This window comes from Ochotona princeps, chromosome 31, assembly GCF_030435755.1.
Source record: "Ochotona princeps isolate mOchPri1 chromosome 31, mOchPri1.hap1, whole genome shotgun sequence".
In the NCBI taxonomy this organism is placed as follows: Eukaryota; Metazoa; Chordata; class Mammalia; order Lagomorpha; family Ochotonidae; genus Ochotona; species Ochotona princeps.
This window is the reverse complement of record NC_080862.1, coordinates 8,294,895-8,322,848: the sequence shown is the minus strand read 5'-3', so window position 1 is coordinate 8,322,848 and position 27,954 is coordinate 8,294,895. Positions and strand designations below refer to the sequence as shown.

The window sequence follows — 27,954 nt, the reverse complement described above, 5'->3', positions numbered from 1 at the left end:
TGTAAAAAAAATTTTTTTTTAAAAGACTTCAGTTCTTCATGTAACTCTGCCCTTCTCGGGGCAAAGAATGAGGAACGTGGCTGCAGTGGACCCTGGTGGTACCCAGCCCCTCCTGCACAGGGCTGCTGTCCTTGGCTGCAGTGGACCCTGGTGGTATCCAGCCCCTCCTGCACAGGGCTGCTGTCCTTGGCTGCAGTGGACCCTGGTGGTACCCAGCCCCTCCTGCACAGGGCTGCTGTCTCAGCTGCTGTCCTTGGCTGCAGTGGACCCTGGTGGTACCCAGCCCCCTCCTGCACAGGGCTGCTGTCTCAGCTGCTGTCCTTGGCTGCAGGACTCCAGTGTTCCTAAGTGCACTGTGTGGGCTTCACTGTCCGCAGCATTGCACAGGAACCACTTCCCTGAGGCTTGTCTGGTAACACCACTTCTGTGTTACAATGGATGAGACTTGTGTTTTTATATATAAATGAGTGTAGTTAGTGTCGTGGTAATGCCTGTTTCATGTGTACACGAGGCACTACTAAGTTACTGCATGTTGAGTCCTAATTTTTACTTTATTAAAGCCTTCACTTTTTCTTTCAATTTTATATAACAGTTCTGACTTAGATCTACAGATGTGTACAGATGTTCATATTACGTATTACACATAATCTATTCAGCATTGATGCACTTATTATGTAAATAATAGAAACCATAGACAAAGGGTTTTTGTGGTATGTTTATTTTGTAACCTGCCACTTTCCCGAATTGGTTATCGACTGTAACAGCTTTTTGGTGGAATGCTCATGTTTTCCCACATACAATATCACGTCACCTGCAAACTGGGGAATTGGACTTCCTCTTTTTCAATATTGATGCCTTTGAAGATTTCTCGCTCCTCCCTTCATTGCTTGCTAAAACTTCCAGGGCTGTTTTGACTGGGAGTGGCCAAAGTCAACAGCCTCGTCTTGTTCCAAATCTTGTTCCCACTCGTGGCTGTTGGTTGGTTACACACAGCCTGCCTTCTTTTAGGAATGATCCTTCTGTACCTAACCTGTGGAGTATTCTTATCATGACGAGGTGGTGAATCCTGTCAAGTACTTTCTCAGTCTGTTGATGATCAGCTGGACTTTGTTCTTCACGCATCTGATTATGAAGTCTGTCACTTGTGACTGTTGGCCACTCTTGCACTTCTGGGGTGTTGCCCATGTGATGGAGATGTCTGACCTTTTCCATGTAGTTTTAGAGCTGGATTGCTGGTATCCTGAGCGTCTCTGCTTCGGTGTTCATGAGGGATCTGCAGCTTTCCTTTCATGTCCTGGCTTTAGTTTTGGTATCAAATGCTGTCCTCATAGTTTGGCAGTTCCACCCTGCCAAGGATTTTGCAATGAAGAGTATTCGAGTTATTTTCTCTTGGAATGTTTTGTAGAATTCAGTAACACAGGCATCAGGCTCTCACCTTTTCCTTGACAGAACACTTGGATTGCTTCCGTCTCAGTCCTTGGTGGGTCCGTTTGGGCTGTCTGTCTGCTTGATCGAATCTTGGTAGATTATATGTAGGTTATGTGAATCCAGGAATTCATCCATTTCTTCAAGGCTTTCCAGTGCATTCCAGTTTCCAATGTATTATGAAGTATGGTTCTTCATAGTAGTTTCTGATCCGTTGTATTTCAGTGGTGTCAGCTGTGATGTCTCCTCCTTCATCTCTAATTCCGTTCTTTCCTTTTTGGTTATTAGCGGGCCAGAGGTCTTTCTATTTTGTTCACCTTCTTAAAATACGAGATCTTTCTTCTTTTTTTCTCTTCGTCTCACTTTCATTTATTTCTGTTCCAATCCTTATTTGTAGCCTCCTCTTACTGGTTTGGTTCTTGTTTTTCTAAGTCTTTAAGATGCACCATTGCATATATATCTATACACACACACACACACACACACACACACACATATATATATTTTAATTGGAAATCCAAATTTTATAAAGAAAAGGAGAGACAGAAAGATTTCATCCGCTGGGTCACTCCCCACATGGCTGCAGTGGCCAGAGCTGAGCCAATCCAGAGCCAGGAGCTTCTTCCGGGTCTCCCATGCGGGTGCAGGGTCCCAAGGCCTTGGGCCGTCCTCGACTGCTTTCCCAGGCCACAAACAGGGAGCTGGATGGGAAGTGGAGCTGCCGGGATTAGAACTGACATCCAGTGGGATCCCAGTGCATGCAAGACAAGGATCTAGCCACCAGGCTATCACACTGGGCTTGATATTTCTCTTTAGTATAAGCTCTTAATGCTATAAGCTTCAATCTTAGTACTGCTTTTGGTGTATCCCACAGGTTTCTATGTTTTCATTTTCATGTATTTCAAGAAACTTTTGGTTTCTTTTTCATTGCTTCAGTGACCCACTGATACTCAGCAGCATGTTATTTAATTCCAAGTATTGATGAGTGTTCTATTCTTGCTTTTAGTTTGATTCCTTTATGGTCTGAGAGGATACATACACCGTGATGATTTCAGGCTCTGAACTTGCTGAGGCCTGATTCGTAGCCTGCCATGTGAGCTGGAAGTGCTCCTGCTGGCAGGATGTGGCTCCTCTAGCGGAAATGCCCTATAAATGCCTGCTGGCTCCAGCTGCTAGAGTCGGTTTCAACTCTGCTGCATCTAGTGATTTTCTTTCTGGATAATCTGTGCACTGATGACAGTGGGGTGACTTCAAGTCACCCACTATTACTGTAAGGGAGTCTGTCTCTCCTGTTAGGTCTGATAGTATTTGTGTATGTCTTAGTGGCCTTGAGTCAGGTGTGTATATATTTATGACTGTTATGTCTTCCTTCTGAATTATATGTTTTATCAAAATATAATGTCTTTATCTCTTTCTATAATTTTAAAGTCTGCTTTTTCTGACATGGTAACCTTACCTGTTCACTTTTGGTTCCCCTATGCCTGGTATTTCTCTTTCCAACTTTTCACTTGGAGTCTGTGTCTTTGTGAAGGGAGTTTCCTGTAGCAGCATAGTGGGGTCGTAGATTTTTATCCATTCAGCCACATATAAGTCGTTGGTGAATCTAATGCATTTACATTTGAAAATCTGTCATTTCACGGACTTCCCTTAGTTCAGGGTCTAATTCTGGAGGGCGGTTCTGTTCCTTCGCAGGCATCGCTCTGCCTTGCTTCTTCAGGTCTCCGTGTGCCCTCTGATGCGTACACTTGTTCCTCCTTTACGGGGAAGTCCCTGTTTTGGCTGGCATGCAGGGTGTCACTTGGCTTGTTGCTTTGGCTTTGGTCCCCCGTGAGCCCAGGAGTGTAGCCTGGTGTCTGTCAGTGACGTGGTGGTGCCGTCGCTGCGGTCTGCAAGGGTGAAGCGTGGCTCTGATAGGAGTCAGGGTTTCCTGTGTGCATTTGGTCCTCCTAGAGCTCAGTGTCAGTCTCCCTGGCAACTGTGACAGTCGGTGAGGCAAGGGCGAGCGCCTCCTCGTCGTTACACAAGCCTGCATGTTGCCAGGCTTACTGTGGCACCAATCGCTGTAGCTCTAGGTCTGCAGTAAGGAGGGATCCGTCCTCAGGTCCAGCTGGGAGAGTCCAGCGGCTGCTATGGCCTATAAAACCACAGCCCTAGTCCTAGGGGGTGTGACCTGAAGCCTGTCCCGGGCCTGCAGAGTGACAACAAGGGCTTTTACTCTGAAGAGTGAGTCCAGAGCAGAGTGCAGGCTGGTTCTTCCCTGTGTCCACCAGGTAGATTCCAGCGACACCGAGCACTTCAGAATGAACTGTTACATTCCTGGTGCTGCAGGATATAGGAGGAGCGTGACCTGGGTCTCCTAAGATGGAGTCAGGTTTTTTCTTGCGCTGCCTCTGGTGTCAGCCACAGAAACTAAGGCAGATTCCCCCCGGCTCAGGCAGAGTGTGAGCTAACTCTGGGCTGCTGCCCCAAGCCCTCGCTGCTGGAAGGTGCAGGTGGTCTGTCCTTTGGCCTCCACACTGCCCTGAGTGTGACCGTGATGCCGGAAGCAGCCTTTCGGTACTGAGCCCGGTGCTGTGTGGGCTGCAGATGGGAAATAGCACCACGCAGCTCGCCCCTCCCTGCCCGCAGTGCTCAGACCCCAGGCAGCTCTCCACGCTCAAGTGCAAGCGGGCGACTGTGGCAGGCTGCAGTGCTGGCCCTGTCTTCGCGACTGGCCCACTGAATCTTCCTTCGTCAAAAATTCCCGTCAGTCAGACCTTGCACATGCATTCCCATTCTAGGGGTTTCTAGAACTTTCCCTGAAACTGACAGTGGTGCCTGTCCCTCGCTTCTTCATTATTTTATTAACTTTTTTTCATTTATTTGAGAGGCAGAAAGACATAGTTGTGTGTGTGTGTGTGTGTGTGAGAGAGAGAGCGAGCGAGCAAGCTCCTGTCCACTGGCTCACTCCCCACATGTCTGACAGCTGGGTTAGGCCGGGCCAGAGGCAAGAGCCAGGAGTTTGACTTCAGGGACCCATGTGGGTGTCAGGGACCCGCGCTGAGTCCATGAGTCTGCTCTAGGAGCTAGGGGCGGGCATCAGGGCCTGTCCTCTGACACGGCGCACGTGTCTTAGCTGCTGCATCAGACAGCTTCCCCTTCTGTGTCTTCCATGTGCTGAGAACAGACCACACACTGTGTTGGGGTACTTCAAAAGGCTCATGGTAAAATGAAATTACACGATCAGTTCACTGTGACACCAAACAATTTGAGATCTATCGATGCAGTTTTTTCTTTCCTTTCTTAAAGATTTATTTATTTTTATTTGGAAGGCAGAGTTAGCAAAAGGAGAGAGAGGTCTTCTGTCCTGTGGTTCACTCCCCAAATGGCCACGATGGCCAGGGCTGGGCCAGTTCGAAGTTGGGAGCCAGAAGCTTCTTCCGGGTCCCCCACATGGGTACAGGGGCTTAAGGACTCGGTCCATCTTCCAATTTCCCAGGCACATTAAGAGGAAGCTGGATTGGAAATGGAGCATCCGGGACTTGAACTGATGCCCATATGGGATGCTGGCACCACAGATGGAGGCTTAATGTACTATCCCATGGCACTGCCCCCATGAATAGCTTTTTTAAAGTGTCTTGAAGATCCTCTTACACATTTGGCTCTTACACTTTCTCTTCACAGATACTGTAAGCAGCTTACTGTTTCTGTAGAACGTGTTCTGCAACAACATTGTTTTCTGGGTGGACTGCTATTTCGTGGTAGGATCTATGACAAGTTAGCCAGTGTCTTTACTGTTGCAAGTTTAAGCCGTTTCCCATCTCTGCAATGCATAAGTAACGCTGACAAATATTCTAGTATGTGAATCTTTGCATGGATCTTTCTTTAGGTTAATTCCTAAAAGTAGAAGAACCCTTACCTAAGCCTTAAGGTTGTACAAACAGGTTGTTTCTGGTTTTCACCACAGTCCCATTCCATCCCCCCCAAAAGAGATGAGCAGTGACTAGCAGAGGGGGTGGAGAGCTGAGGAGGGACATCCTCCTGCAGCCTTGGGACAGATACGGCCTCCGCGCCACAAGCACGCTGGGGACAGCTGCCACAGGGCACCACGGGAGCCGAAGGGCTGCTTGAGAGTCAGCGGCTCCCTTTACAGCGGAGTGCAGCGTGGCAGGCTGCAGCGTATTGCTCAGGAACTGTTCCAGAACAGCTCCCAGGGCAGGGCAGAGGACCCATCTCCTGACAGCCAGGACACCGTGCACACCAGTGCTGCAGTGCAGGCGGCGGAAGCAAGAGCCCCAGCACGAGGCACATGGCTACTCGGACAGAAGAGCCGAGAAGTAATGGACAGATGGCGTCGAACTGTTTGCAGTAGGCTAACCCATCTTTATCAGACATGTCCATGTATTCCATAAGAAATACCATATAAGTGTTATATAAACAAACATGAGCTAATGAAGAACTTTCTAGAAACTAAATCTTATTTAGTTTGGACAATTACTGTCTGTACTTACAGTGAGTCCGTGTCGTATGTGTGATCAGCGTGGAATCTAACAGAACTACCACCTCTACTGTTGGCAGTGTAAGCTGCACTTAGATTGGCTGGAGCAATCAGAAGACGAAAACATGGAACAGGACTTGCCCTCATTGGTTCAATGTGATTTTTAAAGGAAAGAAACCAAATTTTCTTTTTAATCAAATAGCAATCCTCAAACACATATGTGGAGTATGATAACGTCTAAGAAATGTCCTGTGGCCAGTGTTGTGGTGTAGCTGGTAGAGCTGCCATCTGATGCTGGCGTCCCATTTGGGCACTGGTTTGTGTCTCAGCCTCTGTTTCTGAACCAGCTCTCTGCTAACGGCCTTGGAAAAGGCACTGGAAGAGGGTCCGAGTGTTTGGGAGACTGGGCTGAGGCTCCTGGTTTCTGGTGCTGCCCGGCCCAGCACTGGCCACACGGCCACCTGGTGAGTGAACCAGCAGAGGAATAACCCTCCTGTCTCTGGTGTTCCCTCGAATTCTTTCAAATTAAAACATTTCTTTTTATATCAAATTTAGTTTTTTATCCCAAATAGATTACCACCAAATTTCAACTTTAAAAAATCAAATTTTTTCCTTTTCCCTGCCATGCAAGCTTTTAAGCAAATGAAATATAAAGCAGGAAATATAAACCAAGCATAAGCACTGTCCACCTACACAATGAAACCTGTTCCCTTTCACTATTTTTTTTAAATATTTATTTTTATTACAAAGTCAGATATACAGAGAGGAGGAGAGACAGAGAGGAAGATCTTCCGTCCGATGATTCACTCCCCAAGTGAGCCGCAACGGGCCGGTGCTGTGCCGATCCGAAGCCGGGAACCAGGAACCTCCTCCAGGTCTCCCACGCGGGTGCAGGGTCCCAAGGCTTTGGGCCGTCCTCAACTGCTTTCCCAGGCCTCAAGCAGGGAGCTGGATGGGAAGTGGAGCAGCTGGGATTAGAACCGGCGCTCATATGGGATCCCGGGGCTTTCAAGGCGAGGACTTCAGCCGCTAGGCCACGCCGCCGGGCCCTTCCCTTTCACTATTAAAAGCAGCAAAGAAGTGGGAAGAGTGAAGTTTTTTAAACAAGCAAACGAAGGTTTGCAAGGGAGAGCCGACACCTTCCCTCGAAGGATGGCTGGCTGTACTGATCTACTGCGTCAGATAGTGACGGTGAGCAGCGCCGTCCTTGGTGCTGGGACTCAGGAGATGACCAAGTCAGCAGCATGGTGGCCAGTGCCATGTGACTGCTCAAGTCAGAGGTCTGCACAAAGCTGGCAATATGAGCAGCTGCCGACTGGCCCAGGCGGGCAGACGCAGGGAGAGCTGGCCAGAGAGCCGGGCTGTGTGCCGGCCAGCACTGTGGGGGAGCCACCCACCCTGGCGTGGTAACCCTCGGAGCCAGGTGTGCTGGGTCACTGGGGGCAGATGACCCTAAGACAGAAGACCAGCACCTCCACTCCTCGGGGCTTCCCAGGGGAACAGGGCTGCAGCCAGTGGTCTCCAGCTGGCTCTGTGGGGGCAGGGAACACTCCTAACTTGCCAGCCCAACCCCATCATCTAGACGTCGAGGGCATCTGTGTGTCACCATGACCCAACACCGTGAGTGCCAGAGCTTAGATGTCTGAGGATTCAGTGGAAGGCATGGCCTTCCCCAAATCCCTCCCCACTTCACTATGAAGCACCCAGCATTGAGGGCACACACAGGGGTCTGCCACTTACCATGGTCTGTGCTCTCTGCCGACTCCCATCTCGTGGACTGTAGTAGAATGCCAGGAGCCACTGCAGGGCATCATGGGGCTCAGCTTCTGCCCTCAGCAAATGCTCAGCTGCCATGTCAGCCCATCCTCCAAAGTGTGTGAACAGAAACCAGCTCTCAAACGGCCCTCGGGAAGACCTGGAAGAGATCCACAGCACATGGCCGCCGGGCTGCCTCACTGCTGTTCCTCCTGGGTTCTTCAAGCAGCTTGACTGCGGTGAGCATCTGGCTTACATTGTATTTACCCTGAAATACAGTCTTAGCGTACACTGAAGTCCTGAAAACCTGTCCACGTGACACTGTGAACCCCTCAGAGGCCACTGGGCCTCCCAGCTGGGCAGGCAGCTGCCCAGGTGGCTCTAGAGCCAGGGTGGGCATGGAGGGAGACTAGGGCAGGCACGGGGGGACCTGGGAGGGCTGCCAGCCTTGCCCTCAGGCGGCTCCAGAGCCAGGGTGGGCATGGAGGGAGACTAGGGCAGGCATGGGGGGACCTGGGAGGACTGCCAGCCTTGCCCTCAGGTGGTGGGTGCTGCTTCCTTTCTGGCAGGACACATGGTGCTGGGTGATACTTCAGCAGAATTATAAATTATGCATGTGTTTGTATATAAAGCTACTTCAAGAAGTATGAAAAATGGAATTTAAAATACATTTATTTGCTTCTTCCAGGTCTTCAACTTGAGCTATTGTCTGCTGCTTTCCCAGGTGCGTTAGCAGGGAGATGGATTGAACTGCCACAGCCGGGACTCGAACTGGCATCCACAGGGGATCGTGGCACTGCAGGCAGTGGCTTTATATGGTACGGCACAGTGCTGCCACTTGTCCCCCTCCCCTGCAGCACACACAGGTTTGTTTGTAGAAAATACATGTTTAAAAAAAACCTTCTGAAGACCCCATACATGCATCTGAGACTTTCAACAAGGTAAACTCATTTTTCTAGTTCCACTTTCCTTGAAGTTCCTGATGCCTCGAGCCTGTAACTGTATGTATGTCAGTGCTGGAAGGCGAAAGCTTTTCAATCACAGTGGGAACCGGAAGTTGCAAGATGTGTCGAAACGGCGGCACTGCTCAAGCTAAGTAAGTCCCGCCACTCCCGCCCCAGGAAGACAGGGGTGACAGCTCTCCTGCTGGACTAGAGCTCGTGTCTGGGCCAGGAGTGTTCCACGTCCCTCCGCCCAGGCCATGGGAGTCACGAGCTCTTAGTGCTGCCCTAACCTCCCAGTGGACACGGGACTGAATCAAGGTTGTGGGATTTAAAACAGCAAGGGTGGGGCCTCCAGCACATCCCTCCCAGGAGGGCAGTGGTCCCACCCAGCTGATGCTCCAGGCCATGGTGCAAGGAGGCGGTGAGGATGCCCGGGGCTGGGTAGGGGCTCCGCTGCTCCCTTCTGCACAGGATGAAGAATACTGGGCAGCCAGCCTTCGCTCAGTGTCTTTGCAGACCTAGGGGCGCCAGCATCCTCTGGCTAGGACCACACAGCGCTCAGGTGGACAGGCAACACAGCAGCTGCCTCAGTTGGCGGGGGATGCAGGCCAGAGGCAGCCAGTCAGCTGCACTCCAGTAGCAGGAAGAACTTGACTAAACCTTAGTAAAGCCTAAATGCAAATGCTCTTAGGAAACCAGCACGTGTGAGAGAGGCGCGAATACCACAAGTCAGGAGTTAGCTCCTCTTGGAGCGGATTTTCGGACTGGTGAAATACCCCTGCAAAGGAGGGAACGAGCATCTTGCAGGCCTTCCTCCGCACGTGAGGCCTCAGGCTCCTTCCTGGGAGAGGCAGGGAGGCGGGCAGAGGCCCCACAGCCTTGCCTGAGCCGCAGGACAGGGCTCCCAGCAAGCGACAGGGCTCTGGGGCCTGCGTCCTTCATGATTGTTCACCTAAACCCAGGCAACACTGAGGCCAGACAGGCTCGTGGTGTTCCCATGCATGCCTGGCAGGGTCACTCTGCCCACTCAAAGCCACATCTGCTGTTTCTTCCCCTGGTGATGGGGCACAGCTGTGGGCAGGGGATGGCACCTGTCACCTGGCAGCCCTGCTCAGGGGAAGCGAGCGCAAGGTGAAGAGAGGAGCTACAGGTTTGCTCACCCGTGAGTTCGGTCTTCGACTTCTTCCCTGAGCAGTTGGGAGCCACGCTCCAGCAGCTGGTGCCACTGTCCCTCCAGAGCATCTGCAGGTGGAGAGAGGAGGGGTGAGTCACCTGGGAGTCGGCTGCAGCCGAGACCGGCAGTCTGGGTCTGTGGGGCCCACGCCACTATTTGGATCTGTCCCAGGCAGGCTGCACTTGTAGGCTTATAGGCATCATCTCTTAGTGAATTCTGCCATCAGATACCACAAGGATGGCCCGGGGACACAAGGAGCGCCCCTCAGCCCACGCTGCCACGCAACGTCTGCCTCCTCTGAAGGCGCCCGCAGCCTTGGCAGGCACTCTTCCTCTGTCTTTATTGGCGTTGTAGGCACACTCCTGGACACAGTCTCCTGCACCCTCCACCACTTCTTAGTGGTTTCTCGGGGGCATAAATGCAGGACAGCGACGCAAAGGAAAGGTAGGCCGACTGTCCTTGCCCGCGGAGCACCCTCGTCTTGCTTGTGGGTGTCCAGACTGAATCACAGCCCGATCCCTTTCCTGGACTCGGTGAGCTTCTGCAGGCTGGCCCTGGGCACCTTGGTCGGCATGCCCTGGCTGGCCCTTCTGCTTACTAAAGTCTCCCTGTCATGTTCCCACAGGGGGACCACCACAACACCATCACTCGGCACCCCCACCTCTGGCACTGGAGAAGAGGCTAGTGTCTGGGTGACGCTGAGCAGAAACCTCCATCTTCTAGTGCAAGTTACAAAGCTGGAGAGATGCTGAGCGACCTGCTTTCTCGGCGTGAACCTACTCATCACTCCAGCTGCGGGAGAAGGGAGGCCGGGAATGCTCTGGGGGGACGCAGCTGGCACCCCACAGCTGACCATGCCACTTGCCTGCGCTCAGGGAAGGGGCCTGCCTCCCTGTCCAGGTGCCTCTTGAACGGGCACACAAGACCGCATGCTCACGGATCGGCACCCGTGGCCCCAGTGAGGTGGCCGTGGTCTCAGCTGGGCCACTGAATTCCTTAACTCGCTCTCAGGGCTTGCTTTGGAGGAATTTCCCCGTTTTGTCTGTCCCCTGCTCTAACAAGGTTGCACAAGGCAGAAAGATGAAAAACCCATGTGCTGTCTGACTTGGGGTGTGGCCCAGCGGGCATCTGGGGATTCAGCTGGCCCAGCGGCCCTGTTATGGGCAGCCCACCGGTCTGTGCCACTGTCCTGTTTCCTCCCTGTTGCTAAGCGACTGCAGCTGGGGGCTCAAAGCACTGTCCCACTGGAATGTGAGGTGTCGGTCCCAGCAGCTCGGCCCTCTCCCAGCTCGCATTCCTCAGTGCTCTTCCCCAGAAGTCCCCGCGGCCCACCAGCCCGGCCCGGCTCACCTCCGGGCTCACCTCCAGGCTGCTGCAGCAGGACCGTGACCAGAGCTGCAGGCGCGTAAGGAAAGTAGGTCTTGAGAGGAAACTTGGGCTGCAGTACGATGACAAATTCAAGACAGCAGGAGTGTGAGAATCCCAAGGAATGAATGCAAAATCATGTCCCTCTTTCCCACAAACTCACATGCTAACGTGCCCAAAACGTGATTTTTTAAAATATGCTTACAATAACCTTATAAATATTTCCCAGCAAGATGAAGCTGTTTAGAGTCACCCTCTGGGACTTGCAGGCAATAAAATCACGTTGGTGATGTCTTTATGCGCATTCCTGACCTTACATGATTCCGGGCAGCGGCGCCAGGACAAGGAGCCCACGGCAGAGGCATGACACAGCCATGGCGCCCACACGCTCCGAGGGACCCACACCCGCAAAGGTGCCGTGACAAAGATGGCATCTGCCAAGGGAGGAGGCGTGGCAGCCGGCGTGTACAGGCCACGCTCCCCCAGGCCTGGGGCTGCCTCCTCGGGACACTACAGATCGAAGGCAACTGCAAGTCCAATTCAAGGCAACACAGGTCAGGGCTGAAGGGCAAAACTGCTCTCCCGGCTTCCTGGGCCGGATCGAGGTCCATTCCAGGGGTCCAAGGACATGGTTTTCTGCAGGCCAGCTCTGATGTGGGAACACGGAGTGTACAGGGAGGTTATGCCTCCACCCCACGGCCAAGGTGAGCCAGGCCTCTCAGGCTGATAACTCTGCATACTTGTGTGTTGCCTTCAGAAGTGCAGCACGGGGGTCCAGGCCCTCAGCAGGCCAGACAGGAACTGCTGCTGCGAGTGCAAGCACTGATAGGGGCGACACCAGCCCTGCCTCCCACCGACCTGTGCACCCACAGAGCTGCAGCGGAAGCTCTGGGGATGAAGGCCCGCCCCCTGCTCCCTGCAGCTGACAGCAGCTGTTGCCTAGCCTCTGCTGCGGGGGTCCCTGGAGTTCTTGGGCTCCCTGTGGGACCTCACACCCTCCTGGAGCCCAGCTCCCATGGGGGGAGTGTTTCCTGCTTAGCATCTTCCAGCTGGAGCCCAGGATGCTTCTGGTGGCCTGGGGATGGAGGTCAGGGCATCCAGCTGACACAGGCCACAGGGCAAGGCTGGCTAGGTACTCCTGGGCCCCAGGTTGTGATGCAGGCAAAGCTGTCTGTGACAATGAGCAGACACAGAGTACTCCTTCCTGGGGGTGAACTGTAACCACCCAGCCACCTCTTGTTGGGGGGCAGGCCAGGCTAATGGGGAGCATGCGCAGACCGACCTGCGTGCCTGTTTCCTCCAGTGCTGACACAAAGCATCTTGTAAACGCTTGAAGGGCGGCCACTACTTCCGGGGCCCCGTCAGTTTCCAGGAGCGCATACCTGAGCAGTGCAAGGCGGAGTTACAACAGGTTCACCGGGAACTTGAGCTCCTCCGTGTGGCCTGAGCAGCAGCGGGAAAGCCAGCACCCCCATTTCTGAGGTTGCTCTGGGCGGAGAGGCACAGTGGCCACAGCCTTTGCCCATCACAAGCAGGTGGGCAGCACTGCCCCAGAAGTGCCACCTGGGTGGGCACTCTGCTCTCCAGCCAAGCCACCAAGTAAAGGGGCTGGGTCACATCCTCCCAGGACACTTGGCTTCCAAACAATGAACTTTCCTTTATATTTCTTTATGCAGCGCACACACACACACACCCCATCACCCCCAACTTGGCTGGCCTTAAGCTAGAAGCACTATCCTGACTTACTTCCACACCTCAAGGTTGTCGTGTTATAGGACCATGAGTAGTTGCTGCCACAGGCACTACCCCTGGGGGCTGTGGGGTGAGGGTGAAGGGGGCTGAGTGGGGGGTGGTCCCTGGCCGGCCCACCAGCCCCTGGCTGCTGCTGCCTGGGGCAACAGGCCTAGTGCAGCCCGCACCCAGGGAGCCCACCTCCCACTGGGTGTGGACACAGCACATTTCCCAAGAAGGACTGGCCTCAGAGTTGGAGCTGCCAGGCTGCGAGACAGCACGCCGCTCGCTGACTCTCCCTTTGGGAGAACAGTGTTCGCTCCGGCTCCACATACCGCTCTGCGCACTCTGGGCTTTGCCGAGCGCTCGAGGCCTTCAGGACGGTCAGCTCTCCTGTGGCCAGGGCAGCACACCGCTGGCCTCCACACCGAGCTGAGGGAAAGTCTACACTCTCTGGTGACAGGGGGCTCAGATTCGGTTCTGCTTTGGTGTCGTTCTGAGCTGAGTTCTAAGAGTGAGCCGAGTTGTGCTCAGCCTTACCCAAAGGCTTTTAACCACACATTGAGTTCTCGCCTCCACTTAACCACATCTCACACAAGGAAGAAGGGACGAGAAGCCTGCATTTTCCCTCGACAGGCGGGGCGACCAAACCCGTGGCTCCCACAGCCCCAATGGCACACGTACCTGAACATCTCATCCACGACCCAGAACACAGCAGGATGGCAGGCGGCGGCCTGTGGCTGCAAGAGGAAAGCGTGGTGTCACGGGCCAGTCCTGGCCACGGCCTGCCTGCAGCGGCTGCAGCCCCCAGGCACCAGAGCCCAGGGCAGTGCCCACGGGCAACCGCGGGTCAGGGTCTCTGGGCAGGCCTGCGGACAACCTCCTCCACCCTCGCACCCTCATGTGGCCTGCGCTCCTGAAGGCTGCTGGCCTGGCCTCCCATGGCCTGGGAGCGCCTCTGGGCCAGCCTTTTTGTTCCTGCCTGCTTTCCTGGGAAGTGCGCGCACAGCTATTTAGAATCAGTGCTGTTGAAAGCAGCCTTACCAAGCTGAGCTGGACAAGATCATGCAGTAGTGTACTATGAATTCAGCAGCTTAAATCATCCACGATGAAAAGAGGGCTAATGTGAAGGAGAAAGATGCCATCATGGGGAACGGATGGCATCTCCTTCCTCCTGGCATATTCCCCGCCAGGCTTTGATAAGGCACTTCTGCAGAAGCCTCCGGGCCTCCCCATCTCGGCCAGCGAGCCACCTCTCAGCGTGAGAACAGACCCTGTGTGCCCCGTGACAATACTTCATGGCAGCATCTCAGTGCGTGCGTACGGGGTTTCATAGGGAGTTCCTGGAGTAATAGTGCACCTGATACCAGCTGGTTTTGAGAAACACATTTCACGGTTCCCCCACCCCCCACTCACAAGAACAAAGAGCAGAGGGCACACACTGCTTGGCAATTTTTAGGCAATTTTGAAGACAGCAAGGTTGTCCAAGAGTCAGGCCTGGAGGCCTCGCTGGGCTCTCTGTTGTAACATTGAGCGCTCGCCATCTAGTGGTGATGCGCCGGTCCTGCAAGACGCCACGGACTGCTCCAGGCTGGAGTTCCAATGTAAAGGATAACTAGTCCTTGGGCAAGGTGCAGTAGCCTGGTGGCTAAACCCTGGCCTTGCAAGTGACCGGATACCATATGGTGGCCAGTTCGTGCTGCTCCACTTCCCATCCAGCTCCCTGCTTGTGACCTGGGAAAGCAGTCAAGGATGGCCCAGAGCCTTGGGACCCTGCACCCATGTGGGAGATCCGGAAGAAGCTCCTGGCTCCTGGCTTCGGCTCAGCTCTGACCATTGTGGCCACTTGGGGAGTGAACCAGAGGATGAAAGATCCTTCTGTTTCTCCTTCTTTCTGTATATCTGCCTTTCCAATAAAAATAAATAAACCTTAAAAAAAAAAAAACCTTGAAGGACGACTGATTTTCTCCTCTTTTAAAACAGCACTCCCCACTCCCCAGTCCCTCACTGGCGGGCTTGTTTAGCCGAAGGACAGCCCCTGTCATGCTCTAGGAAAAGGACAGAGCCCACAGTGACCAGGCAGGGGATGTCTTGGCTTTGGCCTTGGGCAAATCGGCTTAATTCCTGCTTCCCAGCCTCGTTGGGAATGCCGTCAGTCCCTGGAGGTCACAGGCTGTTTAATCAGAAAAGATCACCTACGTTTCTGTGTCTTCGTAAAGGAAACATTAAAAGACACAGGAATGGGCCCGGCGGCGTGGCCTAGCGTCTAAAGTCCTCGCCTTGAAAGCCCCGGGATCCCATATGGGCGCCGGTTCTAATCCCGGCAGCTCCACTTCCCATCCAGCTCCCTGCTTGTGGCCTGGGAAAGCAGTTGAGGACGGCCCAATGCATTGGGACACTGCACCCACGTGGGAGACCCGGAAGAGGTTCCAGGTTCCCGGCTTTGGATCGGCGCGCACCGGCCCGTTGCAGCTCACTTGGGGAGTGAATCATCGGACGGAAGATCTTCCTCTCTGTCTCTCCTCTGTATATATCTGGCTGTAATAAAATGAATAAATCTTTAAAAAAAAAAAAAGACACAGGAAAAGCACACAGCGCATTTAGCAAGACACAGGCTGACTCCAGGAGTGTGTGCCCACAGGCAGGCAGATACACACAGGTGGAAAACACAAGACAAAAATAAAAATACATAAAATAAAAGCTGAACCTTGGTAAACAGGAGCGCTGGCCTGCAGATCATGCAGCCCACAGCCACTCCCTGGGCTGGGTGCTCAGTGGACACGGCCCAGGGCCTTCTGCACGGCAGGGTGGGCTAGGGGCAGGAAGGAACGGGCGGCTTGTGCGTCCTTGAGACAGCGCTTTCCAGCCAGCACCTCCACTGGGCTGTGTGGTGCGGCACGGGAGAATCTCCTAGACTTCAAGAGTTCAGACCCACACTGACTCTCGTGGCGTCCCCTGGCTGTGCTGGCTTTGCAGCCAGGGGAGATGGCACCAGTGGCAGTGGCTGACCTCAGGGCCGGCCTCACTCCCTCCCCGCGCCCAGGGACTTTGCACAGCTCTTTTTCATCTGCACCCTTTTCTGATGGTCTTTAAAACGAGAGCCTTTATTCTTCACAAGCACATAATTTCAGGGTCACCGAGTCCCCTTCTGGGGACCACAGTGCTCCAGGGTCAGCTGTGTAGCCCAGGGACATCACACACAAAAGCACACTTAGGCTGCTTTTCTTTTCAAAAGAATCCTCCTAGGAGGGTCTGGGAGTGGCACTGCTTCCCTGTGGCCCTGCCAGGCATGCGCGCGGATGAGCAGCGCACACCCACCAGGGGGCGCTCTGCAGCCCCGTGCCCCACCGGCCAACAGTGAGTTCTGTGCCTTGGTGTCTTTTTCACCGACTCCAACCTGGCCTTTCTCAAGGTCTTCTGCCCCAACCCAGCCTAAAGAGTCTCAGGTTCAGATAAGGCGTGGAGGAGCCGCATCCTCTGCTCAGGGACCACATTGTCCTGCTGCACGTGCCCCGTGGCCTTTCCTTCCCTCTCCTGGCCACCCTGAGCCAGGCTGTGTATGTCCTGGCTGCCCAATCCTGCCCCTCAGTGAAGCAAGGGAAGGCCCAGCGGGCAGCAACAGTGCTGCCAGGAACAGCTGGCTCGTCCCTCTCCTGGCTCCAGCCTGCTTGGGGGGTGATCAGCACAAGCCACTGCCTATTTGAAAGGGGCCTGAGAATGCAGAAGCACTCCAATTATCAGGCAGAAATCTTTCTTTTTCTATCATTTGCTGGAGGGAGAAGGATATATATGGAAACTGGGGGAGACAGAAAACAAACCAGCAAGAGACAGGAGATCGGGGTCTGGGCAGATCACAGGATGACCGCCCGCCCCAACCCTTAAAGCTGTCGCCCTGCACAATGTGTACGCTGGCCTTCAAACAGGGGCAGGGATGGGCATCAGTTTGGCCTACGAGTTAAGGTGCACCCCACACTGGAGGCAGTTTCTGGCTCTGGCTTTTGTAGGAATCTGGGGGCGTTACCCAGCACATTGGAGCTGTCTCCTTCTGGTCTCTGTGCGCCTCTCCTACCAATAAGACATATTTTGAAACTTGAGGTGGGACCGGTACAGTGAGACTGCATCCCTATCAAAGCACAGATGAGTCCCAGGCCCCCGGAGGCCAACAGCTCCCTGCTGCCGTGTGTGGGAAGGCCCCCACCGGCCACCCCACCTGGGAGCTCCTGGCTGCAGCACAGCCCCAGCCACTGTGGCCATTTGGGGGGTGGACCCATGCATGAAACTGCCTGTCTTTGTCTGTTTGCCTTTCAACTAAATTAGTTTAAAAAATTAAAGAAGGGGGTAGACGGGAGAGGAACTCAGGTCCCCGGCCTGCACGGGGCGCCCTGGGCTCAGTCCTGCCGCCCGCCATGCTGCGGGGGGTGCTGGGAGGCCCCTTGTGAGCATCGGTGCTGGGGGAGCAGCTCAACTCCCCACAAGACCTTCTTCTTAAAAAACATCTCAGCAGGAAGCCCCTTGACCAAGTGGAGTTCTGAGAAATGTATTTTATAAAACCTTCCCATCCGGGTGGTGCAGGCACCTTGCCGCTGACTTGCCTTTAAATGTACTTTGTACTGTGTGATTATGTATTGTTGATTACACCATTTTTTCTGTTTTCAAAAGACTAAACCTAAGAATGTAAATATCCCTTTTACATCTTAGGATCTATTTTGTTTCAAAACATTCAAGTTTCTTGCAGCAAATTTGAGCTTGGAAAAATTATTCTTTCTTTTTAATCTTTACCAGATGTTGTTTATACGACAAGTAATTTTTTTTCAGTACTCCATAATGCAATTATTGTTTAATTAGTGATAAATCTGTCATTCCCAGGCTTAGAAAACTTAACAAGTACCAAATGTACTTTTGCGGTGTAAGCTTACACATGCTCTCGGAGAGGTAGGGCCCAGAGTCGGAGGCACGCATGGGAAGGCACGGGGTGGCCGGCTCTGGACGCCAGACAAAAAAAATCCCCCCAATTCCCAGCCCCCAGGGTGGCCTCCCGGGGGCCCTGCCTGAGCAGGGGGAACGCTCTGGGCCGCCGCCTGCTTCCCACCGCAGCCTCTGCGCGCCTGGGCCCCCTAGGCCCACCAGGGCTGGTTTTGGTTTTTGTTGCTGTTGGATTCTCGGTTTTCCTCCGCTCCCCCTTGGTTTCTGGTTGGAAGGTAGCACGGCCATGCAGCTCCAAAAACGCAGACAGAACCCTGCAATCTGGCCTCGCTCTCCTCCCCTCCCCCGCTTCCCGCCCCTTCCAGACGGCATCAGGGGGGCCTGCTGCCCCCGTGAGGCCACCCCTGGAAAGTACAACTACTATGGAAGCATAGGGAGCTAATCTTAGCCACAGACAGAAGCGGCCACCACACTTTAAATTATTTCCTTTGCAAAATTACAAGGCATTACTTTAAAGAGCTCAAAAAGGAGATGTTGAAATGACTGAAAAAGGAAAAAGCATGACAAGAAAACTCTACAATATTGGTGAAAAAGGAGATGTTGAAATGACTGAAAAAGGAAAAAGCATGACAAGAAAACTCTACAATATTGGTGGAAAGAAATTCGAGTGCAGAAAACACGGCCCCAGCATCTGGGGTGTGGGGCTAAACCTGCAGGAGCATGTGCCGGGCTCTGGGCTTCTGTGCCCCAGGCGGCTCTGCCTGCTGCCTGGAGACCCCAGGCCACAATGCACACCCCAACTACGTGGACGCTTTCCACACCTCAGCTCTTACTAGATAAGGCGATTGTTTTAACTGACCTCTGAGGAGTGTCATCTTAAACCCAAGTCTAACAAAAAAAGAAAGAAGGAAAGAAAGGAAGAAAAGAGAGGAAGCCACGAAGGCAGCCCACCTCCTCCGCGCCTGCCCTGGCGTTCCTCCTCTGCCCTCTCTGCTCTTGTTCTTTCAGGGGAAAATCTGCCTGCAGAGGCGAGGGAGGGCATGGGAACCAGGGTGCCCCGGCCCTGGCAGCAGCGCGCACTGAGCACAGGGCCACCCTGCCAGCCAGCCCGCACTTGTCAGTCAAATGTGGAATCCAAACAATAGCTTTCTGGGCTCCACAAACAGAACTGTAGCTGGAAAACAACACCCTTCTGATTGGGGCCGGCCCTGGGAAACCCTGGCGGTGCCAAGAAAGCTGCCTGATTAGCAAGTGGCTTTCAGCGCCGGGGGACAGCGGGTTTTTACGGTCAGGTCTGGAGCGACAGCTTACCATCTTGCCAGTCTCTACAGCAAATGACAAACTGGGGTTAATGCCTCGATTTCTTTAGGGGCCACCAACTGTGGCAGGCAGCCACGGACACGGGGTTGATCCAGCTGCAGGAAGTCAAAGGGTGCCCTCAAAAGCGAACCCACTCAGAAAGCTGATTGGTGTTTTCAAAGTCCAGTGCATGCACAGATGCAAACCTGCACCCAGACAAGCTGACCTTCCAAGTGTATTTTCCAAAAACCTTGGGTTTTTAGCAGCTCCCCTCCCCCCAGTGAATGTAGAACTCAGGTGATGGCAAGCTACTCCCCGGTCCTTGCGAGGTCCTCCCGAGGCCCTGCGAGGTCAGAGGGCCTTTGGGAAGTTGTCTCCCTTTGTGCAACCTGTCCCACACTTTCATCTGTTGTCACTGCTGCATTTTGGTAACTCCACAGTCTCCAGAACTCGCTCTGGATGGTCCCCAGGGATGGAAATGTAATTAACAGTGTTCCATATGGAACACAAGTTCCTCAGACCATCACGCTCTAATTACTGTCGGAATCCAACGCTAATGTAACAGGCGTCGGGTTTCCCCGGCCGTCTCAGCCCAGCCCGGAGATCCCTCTCCGATACTTGGGCCTGGTGCTGTCACCGCACTGAGATAAATGAATCGGATGATGCAATCAGGAAGCTGGTTCTTCAGGTTACTCGTGCAGTCACTCAGCCTGCTGGGGTTTCTGGCACTGCAGGCCAGGGGTGCCTACGAAAACAGCCCACACCAATCAGGGCCTGCCAGCTCACTGTCTGCGCTGTAATTACCTCCTTGGACCTTGAGGCACCCAGAGGTCACATCCGGCCAGTGCCACAATAAATTAAGCCAAGAAACACCCTCTAGAACCGCCCTGGCCACAATGGGAGCCGTGCGTCCCTGCACATGGGATCCTGCAGACGCTCTCGTAAATAACTGACTTCCAAGCTGCCTGCCGAAGGGAGGCTGCCGAGCCTGGGACCTGGCGCTGTGTCATGGTGGGCCCCGCTGTCTCCCTGTTCAGGCCTCAGCGCTGAGCAGCAAAGGACCGGGAGAGGGACCCGAGAGGCCCTGGTGGGATCTGAGAAATGCTGCAGGAACGTCACCAGGAACTGGCACTTTCCAACCAAGAGAAGATGCAGAGAAGACGCTTGCCCAGAGCACAAGCAGTGGCCTGCTGACCATGTTTCGCTATTGACAAGGGCACAGAGAAAATTCCAGTGAATTACAGCGCAAACATTGAAGTTAGAAATGAAGAGGTGCACCAGCTAATAAACCAGAGAGTAATCTGGTATGAGCCGCCAGGCGGTTTGTATTTAGTTTGAACTGTATTGTAATTACTTTTAAGTAAAGTGCATTCTTATTTCTTGTCTTAATATGCAATTTTTAAAAGATCTATTTTTATTGGAAAGTCAGATATACAGAGAGGAGGAGAGACAAATAGGAAGATCTTCCATCTGTTGACCCACTCCCCAAGTAGCTACAAAGATTAGAGCTGAGCCAATCTGGAGCCAGGAGCCTGGAGCCTCCTCCAAGTCTCCCACGTGGGTGCAAGGCTTTGGGCTGTCCTTGACAGCTTTCCCAGGCCACAAGCAGAGAGCTGGATGGGAAGTGGGGCCACCGGGATTAGAACTGGCACCCATATGGGATCCCGGTGCATGCAAGGCAAGGACTTTAGCCGGTAGACTACCACACCGGACCGGATATGCAATTGTTTTGAATGAGGAAGACAAGTTGTAATTATTCACAAAGATGCCTTTGCTGGACTCGTTTAGTCTCAATACAATTTTGCTTTCTGCTTTTCTCTTTCTTTGCTGTACCAAAGTACTTGGAACAGGCTAACTTTATAAAGAAAAGAGGTGCATAGTTTGCGTAGGGGGGCACAAAGGCATGGGGCTGACATCAGCTTGACGCTGGCACAGGCCTGAGGGTTGTATCACATGTGGAAGGAAACCTCCCATCTCAAAACAGGAAACCGGAGCGGGCTAAGCGGGGCCAGAATTCCCTGGAGGGCATCTCCCAGGGGTCTCTCACTGGGCCCAGCTGCTGAAAGGTCCCACCTTGCAACTCGGCCACAGGGACACCACCACCAAACTACAGCCTCCCAAGCCTGCACACTTGCCTGAATCTATGCCCACAGCCATCCAGCCACCCGTGAAGTAACACTCCCCACCTTGACCTGGGGGGCGGAGGGGGTTGGCTAGAAAACAGAGATGGGAAAAAGGCAACTGACTCAACTATGATTGCCTTGACACTGACTCCAACTCACAAGACAAAGACAAGAGGCAGGTTCTGAGTGAACCAATGAACTAAAGGTGTCGGGAACAAAGGGTTGGATGTCAGGCTGGCGCAGTCGGCAACCTCAGGGCCTTCTTCAGCCCAGGTGCTGGTCCTAACCACCAACTTAGCACAAGTGTCCCCTGTCACTCTCAGAATTCACTTCTTCCATCGGGGCGGCAGGAAGACTCTGGGCAAGTCCCCACAGCCTATGGAAGGCGGTGAGGATACCTGACCAAGTCTGGGAGGTTCCAGGCGCCAGAGGCTGGCAGCCAAGGCACGTGTAGGACCAACACTTGTTTTTTTTTTTTTATCAGGATGCACAGCAACTCTGGAGGCTGACCGCCCCCTAGAAGGAGAACACGCTGGGCACTCGCTGTGGGCCCAGGTGGGGCAGAGGGGACCAGTGCCACCCACCAAGTCCCTGACATCACAGGCCTGGGGGTGGGGCACAGGGGAAAGGAAGAGGCAGCCAGCACATGCAGTGGGGGGAAGGTGGGCAGCTTTAACGGAAAGAAAAAGGAAAACTTGAAGACTTTCAGTCGACTCCCACTCCTACTCAGCTAAGTTTTTTATCTTGAAAAATGTACTTTTCACGCCAAAGCTGTTCTTATAAAGTTTGTTGCTCGTATACAATTCTTGTGATGGTGCAACATTGGAGAGGCCCCTGAGGGATGAGAAAAACAACCCCACCCACCCACCTGAGGTCATTTTTAAACAGACATGAATGCACGCTGGTCTATGCAGGTTCAACAGTGTTTGCCTCCATGTCCCCAGCATCCCCTTGAAGGCTTTTGTTTCCTCCCGGCCCAGCACCTACCAGCAGTGACTCTTCTAGAAGACTCTTGGTCCCCTGCAGGCAGTCTCTCTCCCTGGAGATGAGCTCCTCCAGGAGACGCAGCACGGCCTCCTCCAGGCTGGGAAGGTGCCGGAGCCACAGGCAGAGCACAGCCGACCTGGGCAGAGAGATCTTCTTCCTTTTGGCAAGAAACAGACACCATTTTAAATAGGAACAAAATGTTACAAGGAAAGAAGATGAAGAAACGCATTCTAATCCAATTTGTGACACCAGTTAACATGGTTATAGCAGGGCTAGTTATCTACAGCATCCATGAATATTTACCCAAGTACTCATTGATAAAATAATGCAAGCACACTTCCACTTCAACTCACCGCAAGAGATTAGAACAATGCTAACAAGAAAAAAGATAAATAAATATATGGGCGAGGGAGACAGAGAAAGCACCTGTGACCTTCAGGCCCAGGCAGTCCTTGACTGCAGCATTCGCTGATTCAGACTGTGGACTCAGAGCCAGGGTTTACTGCTAGGATCATCACCTGCTGCCTGCATTAGCTCGCCTCTAAGCCTCAGTATGTGCATCTGCAAAATAGCCTGGCTTCCCCAGCCCCATAATGCTGGAAGACTCCGACACGCTGGGCTCTGCAGCGGTTACTCAACAGGTGTGGCTTGTCATACATACTCAACAGCTGCTTCTGTGGATCTGCATGACACGGTGGGCATGGCTTGGCTGAGGCCCAGGGGACGTGAGGCATGGCACTCCAGCCCTAACCATCTGCTGTAGCTATGCTTCCACAGGGAGGTGTATCTGGAGGGGTTATGTGTCTGCAAACTGGGGTTATACCCCTCCTCTTGTGGGCATGAGGAGGCACCCCCTGGCAGAGGCTCTGGGGCTGGCCACAGAGCCGTCCCTGCCAAGGGCCTCCTGCATTCTGGATGCTGAGTGACCCTGATAAGGACAACGGAAGCTGGTCCAGACCCTGAAGGCTCCTTCGCCCACATCCATCAACTGGCGACCCCTTCAGTTCTGCCCTTCCCACGGCTAGGGGTGCAGGGCAGGAGGTCTGGGGACTAGGTCCCAGTGGCCCCACTCTTTTCTCTTGCACCCTGAGCTCCAAAGAGAAGCTTCCCAAAGCCAGGCTGCCAGTCAACCCCAGCTGCATCCCCGGAGCCCCGAGAGGAGTTGCCCACAGCTAGCGGGGGAAGTAGCACATCCTGTGAGATGGGGAAGGCTCCCGTGCCCTGCACCGTGGACACAGCAGGTGCCTTCCCCAGGCAGTGGCCTGGCGCTGCCCAGGAGCTGGCCTGGCTACTCTGGCCTCTCCCGCAGCAGTGCAGCTCCGTCCCGCTCTCCTTAACCTGTGTCTTCCTTTGGGAATCCCACAGGAAAACACGTCCATTATTAGAAAAGTGTCCCGCCTCTGTTAAAGTTCTTCTTCACACGGCTGCATGCGTAAGGCGAGATGTGCTGCTGATGCTGCCAGGCCACAGCCCCAGGGATGTTCCACAGCCCAGGCGCAGGGCACTGAGCAAGCACCAAAGCACATCTGCGGGCGGTGGATGGTGCAGCAGTACAGGTTAAGCCTCTACCTGTCATACAGTTGCCAGTTTGGCTGCTCCAATTCCCATGCACTCCCTGCTAACACACCTGGAAAAGCAGCAGATGGCCCTGGAGCATGAGCCCCTGTACCCATGTGGGAGACCCAGAGAAAGTACAGCCTCCTGGCTTCAGACTCGCTCAGCTCCCGCGGTTGTGGCCATTTGGAGAGCAGACCACAGGAGGGAAAAGCATCCTCTTTTTCCTTCTTTCTGTAAATCTTTCAAATAAAAATACATCTTTAAAAATAACCAACCAACCAACCAACCAACCAAGCAGCTCCATGGTGCGCAATGAGAGCTCCGTCAGATATGAAAAGACACAGGGCACCAGCCCCTAGTGCAGCAATATTAGAAACTACAATACACCCCACGGGGCAGGGCTGGGCAGAACAGCAGAGCCCACTCGTGTCTCGGAGTGGCTGTCAGGCCTGCCTTTCGTGGGGGCTCCCAAGACAAGCCGGAGGTGTGTGAGGTGTGACAATGGCTTTATACAGGCTTGCATATGCTCACAACTTCCGGAACGAAGGGAGGAGAACGAGGAAGCTACTCCAAGTACTGTCTGACCTGATAAAATGGATGCAGGGCTCTGTATACAATTTTAAGAAGTCAATAAACTGAGAAAGAGACAGCTTTGGGGGACAGGCGACAGTCCCAATGTCCCGGCAGGGTTCACGGTACGCACGGAGCACTTGTGCACCCTCTGGACACTCGTGGAAGGGGTACAGCCAAGGCAGGCGGGGGGATGTACATTCTGGCTCCTTCCATGCCTGCCTGCCTCCCCCAGGGAGCACGCGCTCCTGCGGACAAGCTCTGACGTGACGAAGCAGAAGCCCAGGCAGCAGGCTCAGCCTACCAAACACGCCACTGAGGCGCATCGAAGACTCCTCCTTGATGCTGTTGCCCCCAGATGTTCAGTTTAGTGAGGCAGCTAAGAGGGAGTAGTAAAGAACTGAGGGCCCGGCACAATGGCCTGGTGGCTAACGTCCTCCCCTTGCACACGCTGGGATCCCATATGGGCGCCGGTTCTAGTCCTGGCAGCCCCACTTCCCATCCAGCTCCCTGCCTGTGACCTGGAAGGGCAGCCAAGGATGGCCCAAAGCCTTGGGACCCTGTACCCGTGTGGGAGCCCTAGAAGAGGCTCCTGGCTTCAGATTGGTGCAGCTCTAGCCATTGTGGCCACTTGGGGAATCAATCACGGATGGAAGATCTCTGTATATCTGACTTTCCAAATTAAAAAAAGGAAAAAAAAAGTTGATGTAGTAAATGCTTAGTAAATCATTTTAGTCCCAAACTTTTAAACAATATGACAATAATAATAATAAGAACAGCAAGCTCAGAAAGTGACGTTAAACTCTTTGTAAACAAGGTTTCCTATGAGGGGCCAGCCATTTGAGGGCACAGCTGGGCCTTCCTCCACCAAGACAAACATGCCCAGACAATAATCCATGCTTTCTTAACAGGCGGAGACCAAGGGCTGTTTGGGCTGCCAGCAGAACCCACAAAAATTGGGATCAGCTTTTCTGAAGAATTGGTAATTCCAAGGAACTGGAAACAATATTCTCCGTCCCACACCATGGATGTATTTACATGATAACCTGATCCTTGAGACAGCTACAGGGTGTGGACACATCACTCCTCAGCCCCCAAGCAGGTGGTGATGCCTGTTTCAAATTAGCTTCAGCAGATTTCCATTTGAAGAGTTTTTCAATAACTAATGTTGTGAACATCTCAATTTTTTTCTTCAAGGAAATCAAACTTCTCAGTCAATGAATAAATAGAAAAGGGAATTTTAGGAACTACCAATTCATCACTACCTTCCTCTCCCTGTGCGACACTCACTGTTCCCTTTGGCCCCTCACCTCCGTGGAGCCGGCCCTGTGGTAAGGTCAGGTAAACCACCTGTTGGTGCTACATCTCCACCTCGGCCTCAGCATCTGGCTCCTGTCACCTGTGAGGGACATCTGGAGAGCCCCGGGCCCTGGCTTCAATTAATGGCGTTCACCAGTGCATGAAGATCTTTCTGTCATTTGGCCTTTCCAATAAATAAATTAATTCTTTAAAAAAAATCTTCATCTCCATTATTTGACACCATTTCTATTATCTAGGTTGGAAAAAAAAGAGACCAAAGAAGGAACTTGGGTGAAAAACAGCCTCTTCTTCGGTATATTTTTATTTTCTGAAAGCCTGAATTTTCTAATTTGTAAAATGGATGTAGCACTACGGAGGTATTTTAAATACTTTTAACTTTTCATGTTGGTTCCATTAGCATTTTTTGTCATTTGATATTCAAGAGTAAACTTTGATAATTCAAGGAGTATAAATTTGTTGTCATAGGGCAGTGAATTCTTGCTAAGCACCTGTGAAGTCACATTCACTCTTTCAGCATCGAAAATTCAGCCTTGATTTAGTGATCCTTTTGTCAGGAGGAAACAGGAGGAGTTTAAGGAAAATTAATACCAAATATTTGCCAAAAATATAATTAATTCCTGGAGTGGGCATTTGGTAGAGCAGGTGAGCTGTCCTTGCGATGCTCACACCCTATCAGAGTCTCGGGGTTCGAATCCAGACTTGGCTTCCCATCCACACACACCCCGAGACGCAGCAGGGGAAGGCTCGGGCGCTTGCCTTCCAACACCACACGGGAGACATGGTTTGAGTTCCAGGATCCTGGCCTTGGCAGATATCCATCTCTCTCTCTCTCTCTCTCTCTCACACACACACACAATAGTAGCAGCAACACACTGTCAGTTGTCGAGTGTTCGCTTTGGGTGTCAGGCAAGGCATGCTACTGGCACTGGATTCATTTAAATACCAGGGTAAGCACACTTCTGTTTCCTGGGACAGGTTTATATCCGTTACTTGGAACTCAGCTCATTTTCACAAGTGCTGTGGTCTAGGGTGTAAGCTGCATGGTCACCCGATTGAACTCGCATATACAGCCCAACGTCAGCCCTCCTACCACCAGCTGACTTCACTCACAGAACACTTCCAACACCAACTGTTTGGGTTTCCCTGCCCCTGCCCCCGAAACCAATTCCACAGCTCTCTGGACAGCAACGAGGTGTTTTACAGCCGAATTCCATTTGGACACTAAGCACCAGGAGTCTGCACTGCCTGGCAAGCTAAAGGCTTAGCTCCATGAGACGGCCAGTTGTCTGCATCCATCAGAGGTTCCCGATTCCCTCCTCAGCTCACAGGACCAGACAGACAACTCTTCCTTCATGTCACTCAGGAACCGCCCTAGGAGGGGACGCCCAGGGCCAGGTGCCAGGGTGTGTGGTGTACCAGGCACCTCGATGATTCCTGCCTGGAAATCCTCCGGGCCTGGCATGTCAGGCACATCACAGGGCCCTATGCTTGCACCACTGGCCCCTGCTGAGCAGGACAAGCCCAGGAGCGAACGAGTGATACCACACACTCTAACCCTATAGTCACACGCTGGCTGCTCTGGCCACCAGCCCCCACCTTGCAGCTGCCCTGGGCTCACCAAGAGTCCCCCATGAACCTCAACTCGGAGTGCCTGAAAGGGCTTCTCCTGAAGCACCAGAGACCCTCTTGTCACCCGCGTCACTCAGGAAATCCCAAGGATTTAGGAGGCCTGGACAAAGACCAAGTGCCGGTTGGTTACTATGTTACAGTCGTATGTTCCTTCTTTCAGTTACTCGTTGGCTTGCTCACTCAGGCATGCAAGAAAACACTCCATCCGTCATCCAGCTCTTCAGCATTCCCAGGCCGACGGCTCTGGCTTTTACCTAGGGCCATGTCAGGCTGAATCACTTCTCCGCAGGCTCCCACAGAGCCTTCGCTCAATCTGCAGGCTGCAGGTGGCTGAGACAGCAACCCCAGGGACAGACATGGACAGTTGGGCTTGAGAGTTAGGCCAAGAAATTAAAAAGTTCCTCTGGGTTATCTGAACCGCGGAGGAGTGTGGGAGGAGGGGGAGTGAACATCTGCTGTTGGAGAAGACAGGCAGCCCATTTCTGAAAGTACATGACTGGATCTGGAAGCCAAGGCCAAAGACACCAGCCAATTATAAAACAGACAAAATTCCACTGGTGTATTGTGGCAAGCACATAGCTGGAAGGCTCAGCGCAGGGCAGGGCACATTGGTGAAAGAAAGCATGTGGTTTCTAAAGGCCCAGGCAGCACGCTGGGGAAGGGGTCTGGCACGGG

The 27,954-nt window shown here is 53.1% G+C and overlaps 1 protein-coding gene across 1 annotated transcript in view; it reads right to left on the bottom strand.

Annotated features, from left to right (window-relative positions):
* FANCC (FA complementation group C) overlaps nt 1-27,954 on the bottom strand; it is a 212,376-nt gene that overhangs the window by 8,197 nt on the left and 176,225 nt on the right. Inside the window, exons 8-13 of the mRNA XM_058657361.1 lie at nt 22,204-22,360; nt 13,556-13,611; nt 12,423-12,522; nt 11,138-11,213; nt 9,762-9,843; nt 7,643-7,817 (exon numbers count right to left, since the gene is read on the bottom strand). Of these exons, the coding sequence (XP_058513344.1) occupies nt 7,643-7,817; nt 9,762-9,843; nt 11,138-11,213; nt 12,423-12,522; nt 13,556-13,611; nt 22,204-22,360 (646 nt within the window). The remainder of the gene's footprint in view (nt 1-7,642; nt 7,818-9,761; nt 9,844-11,137; nt 11,214-12,422; nt 12,523-13,555; nt 13,612-22,203; nt 22,361-27,954) is intronic.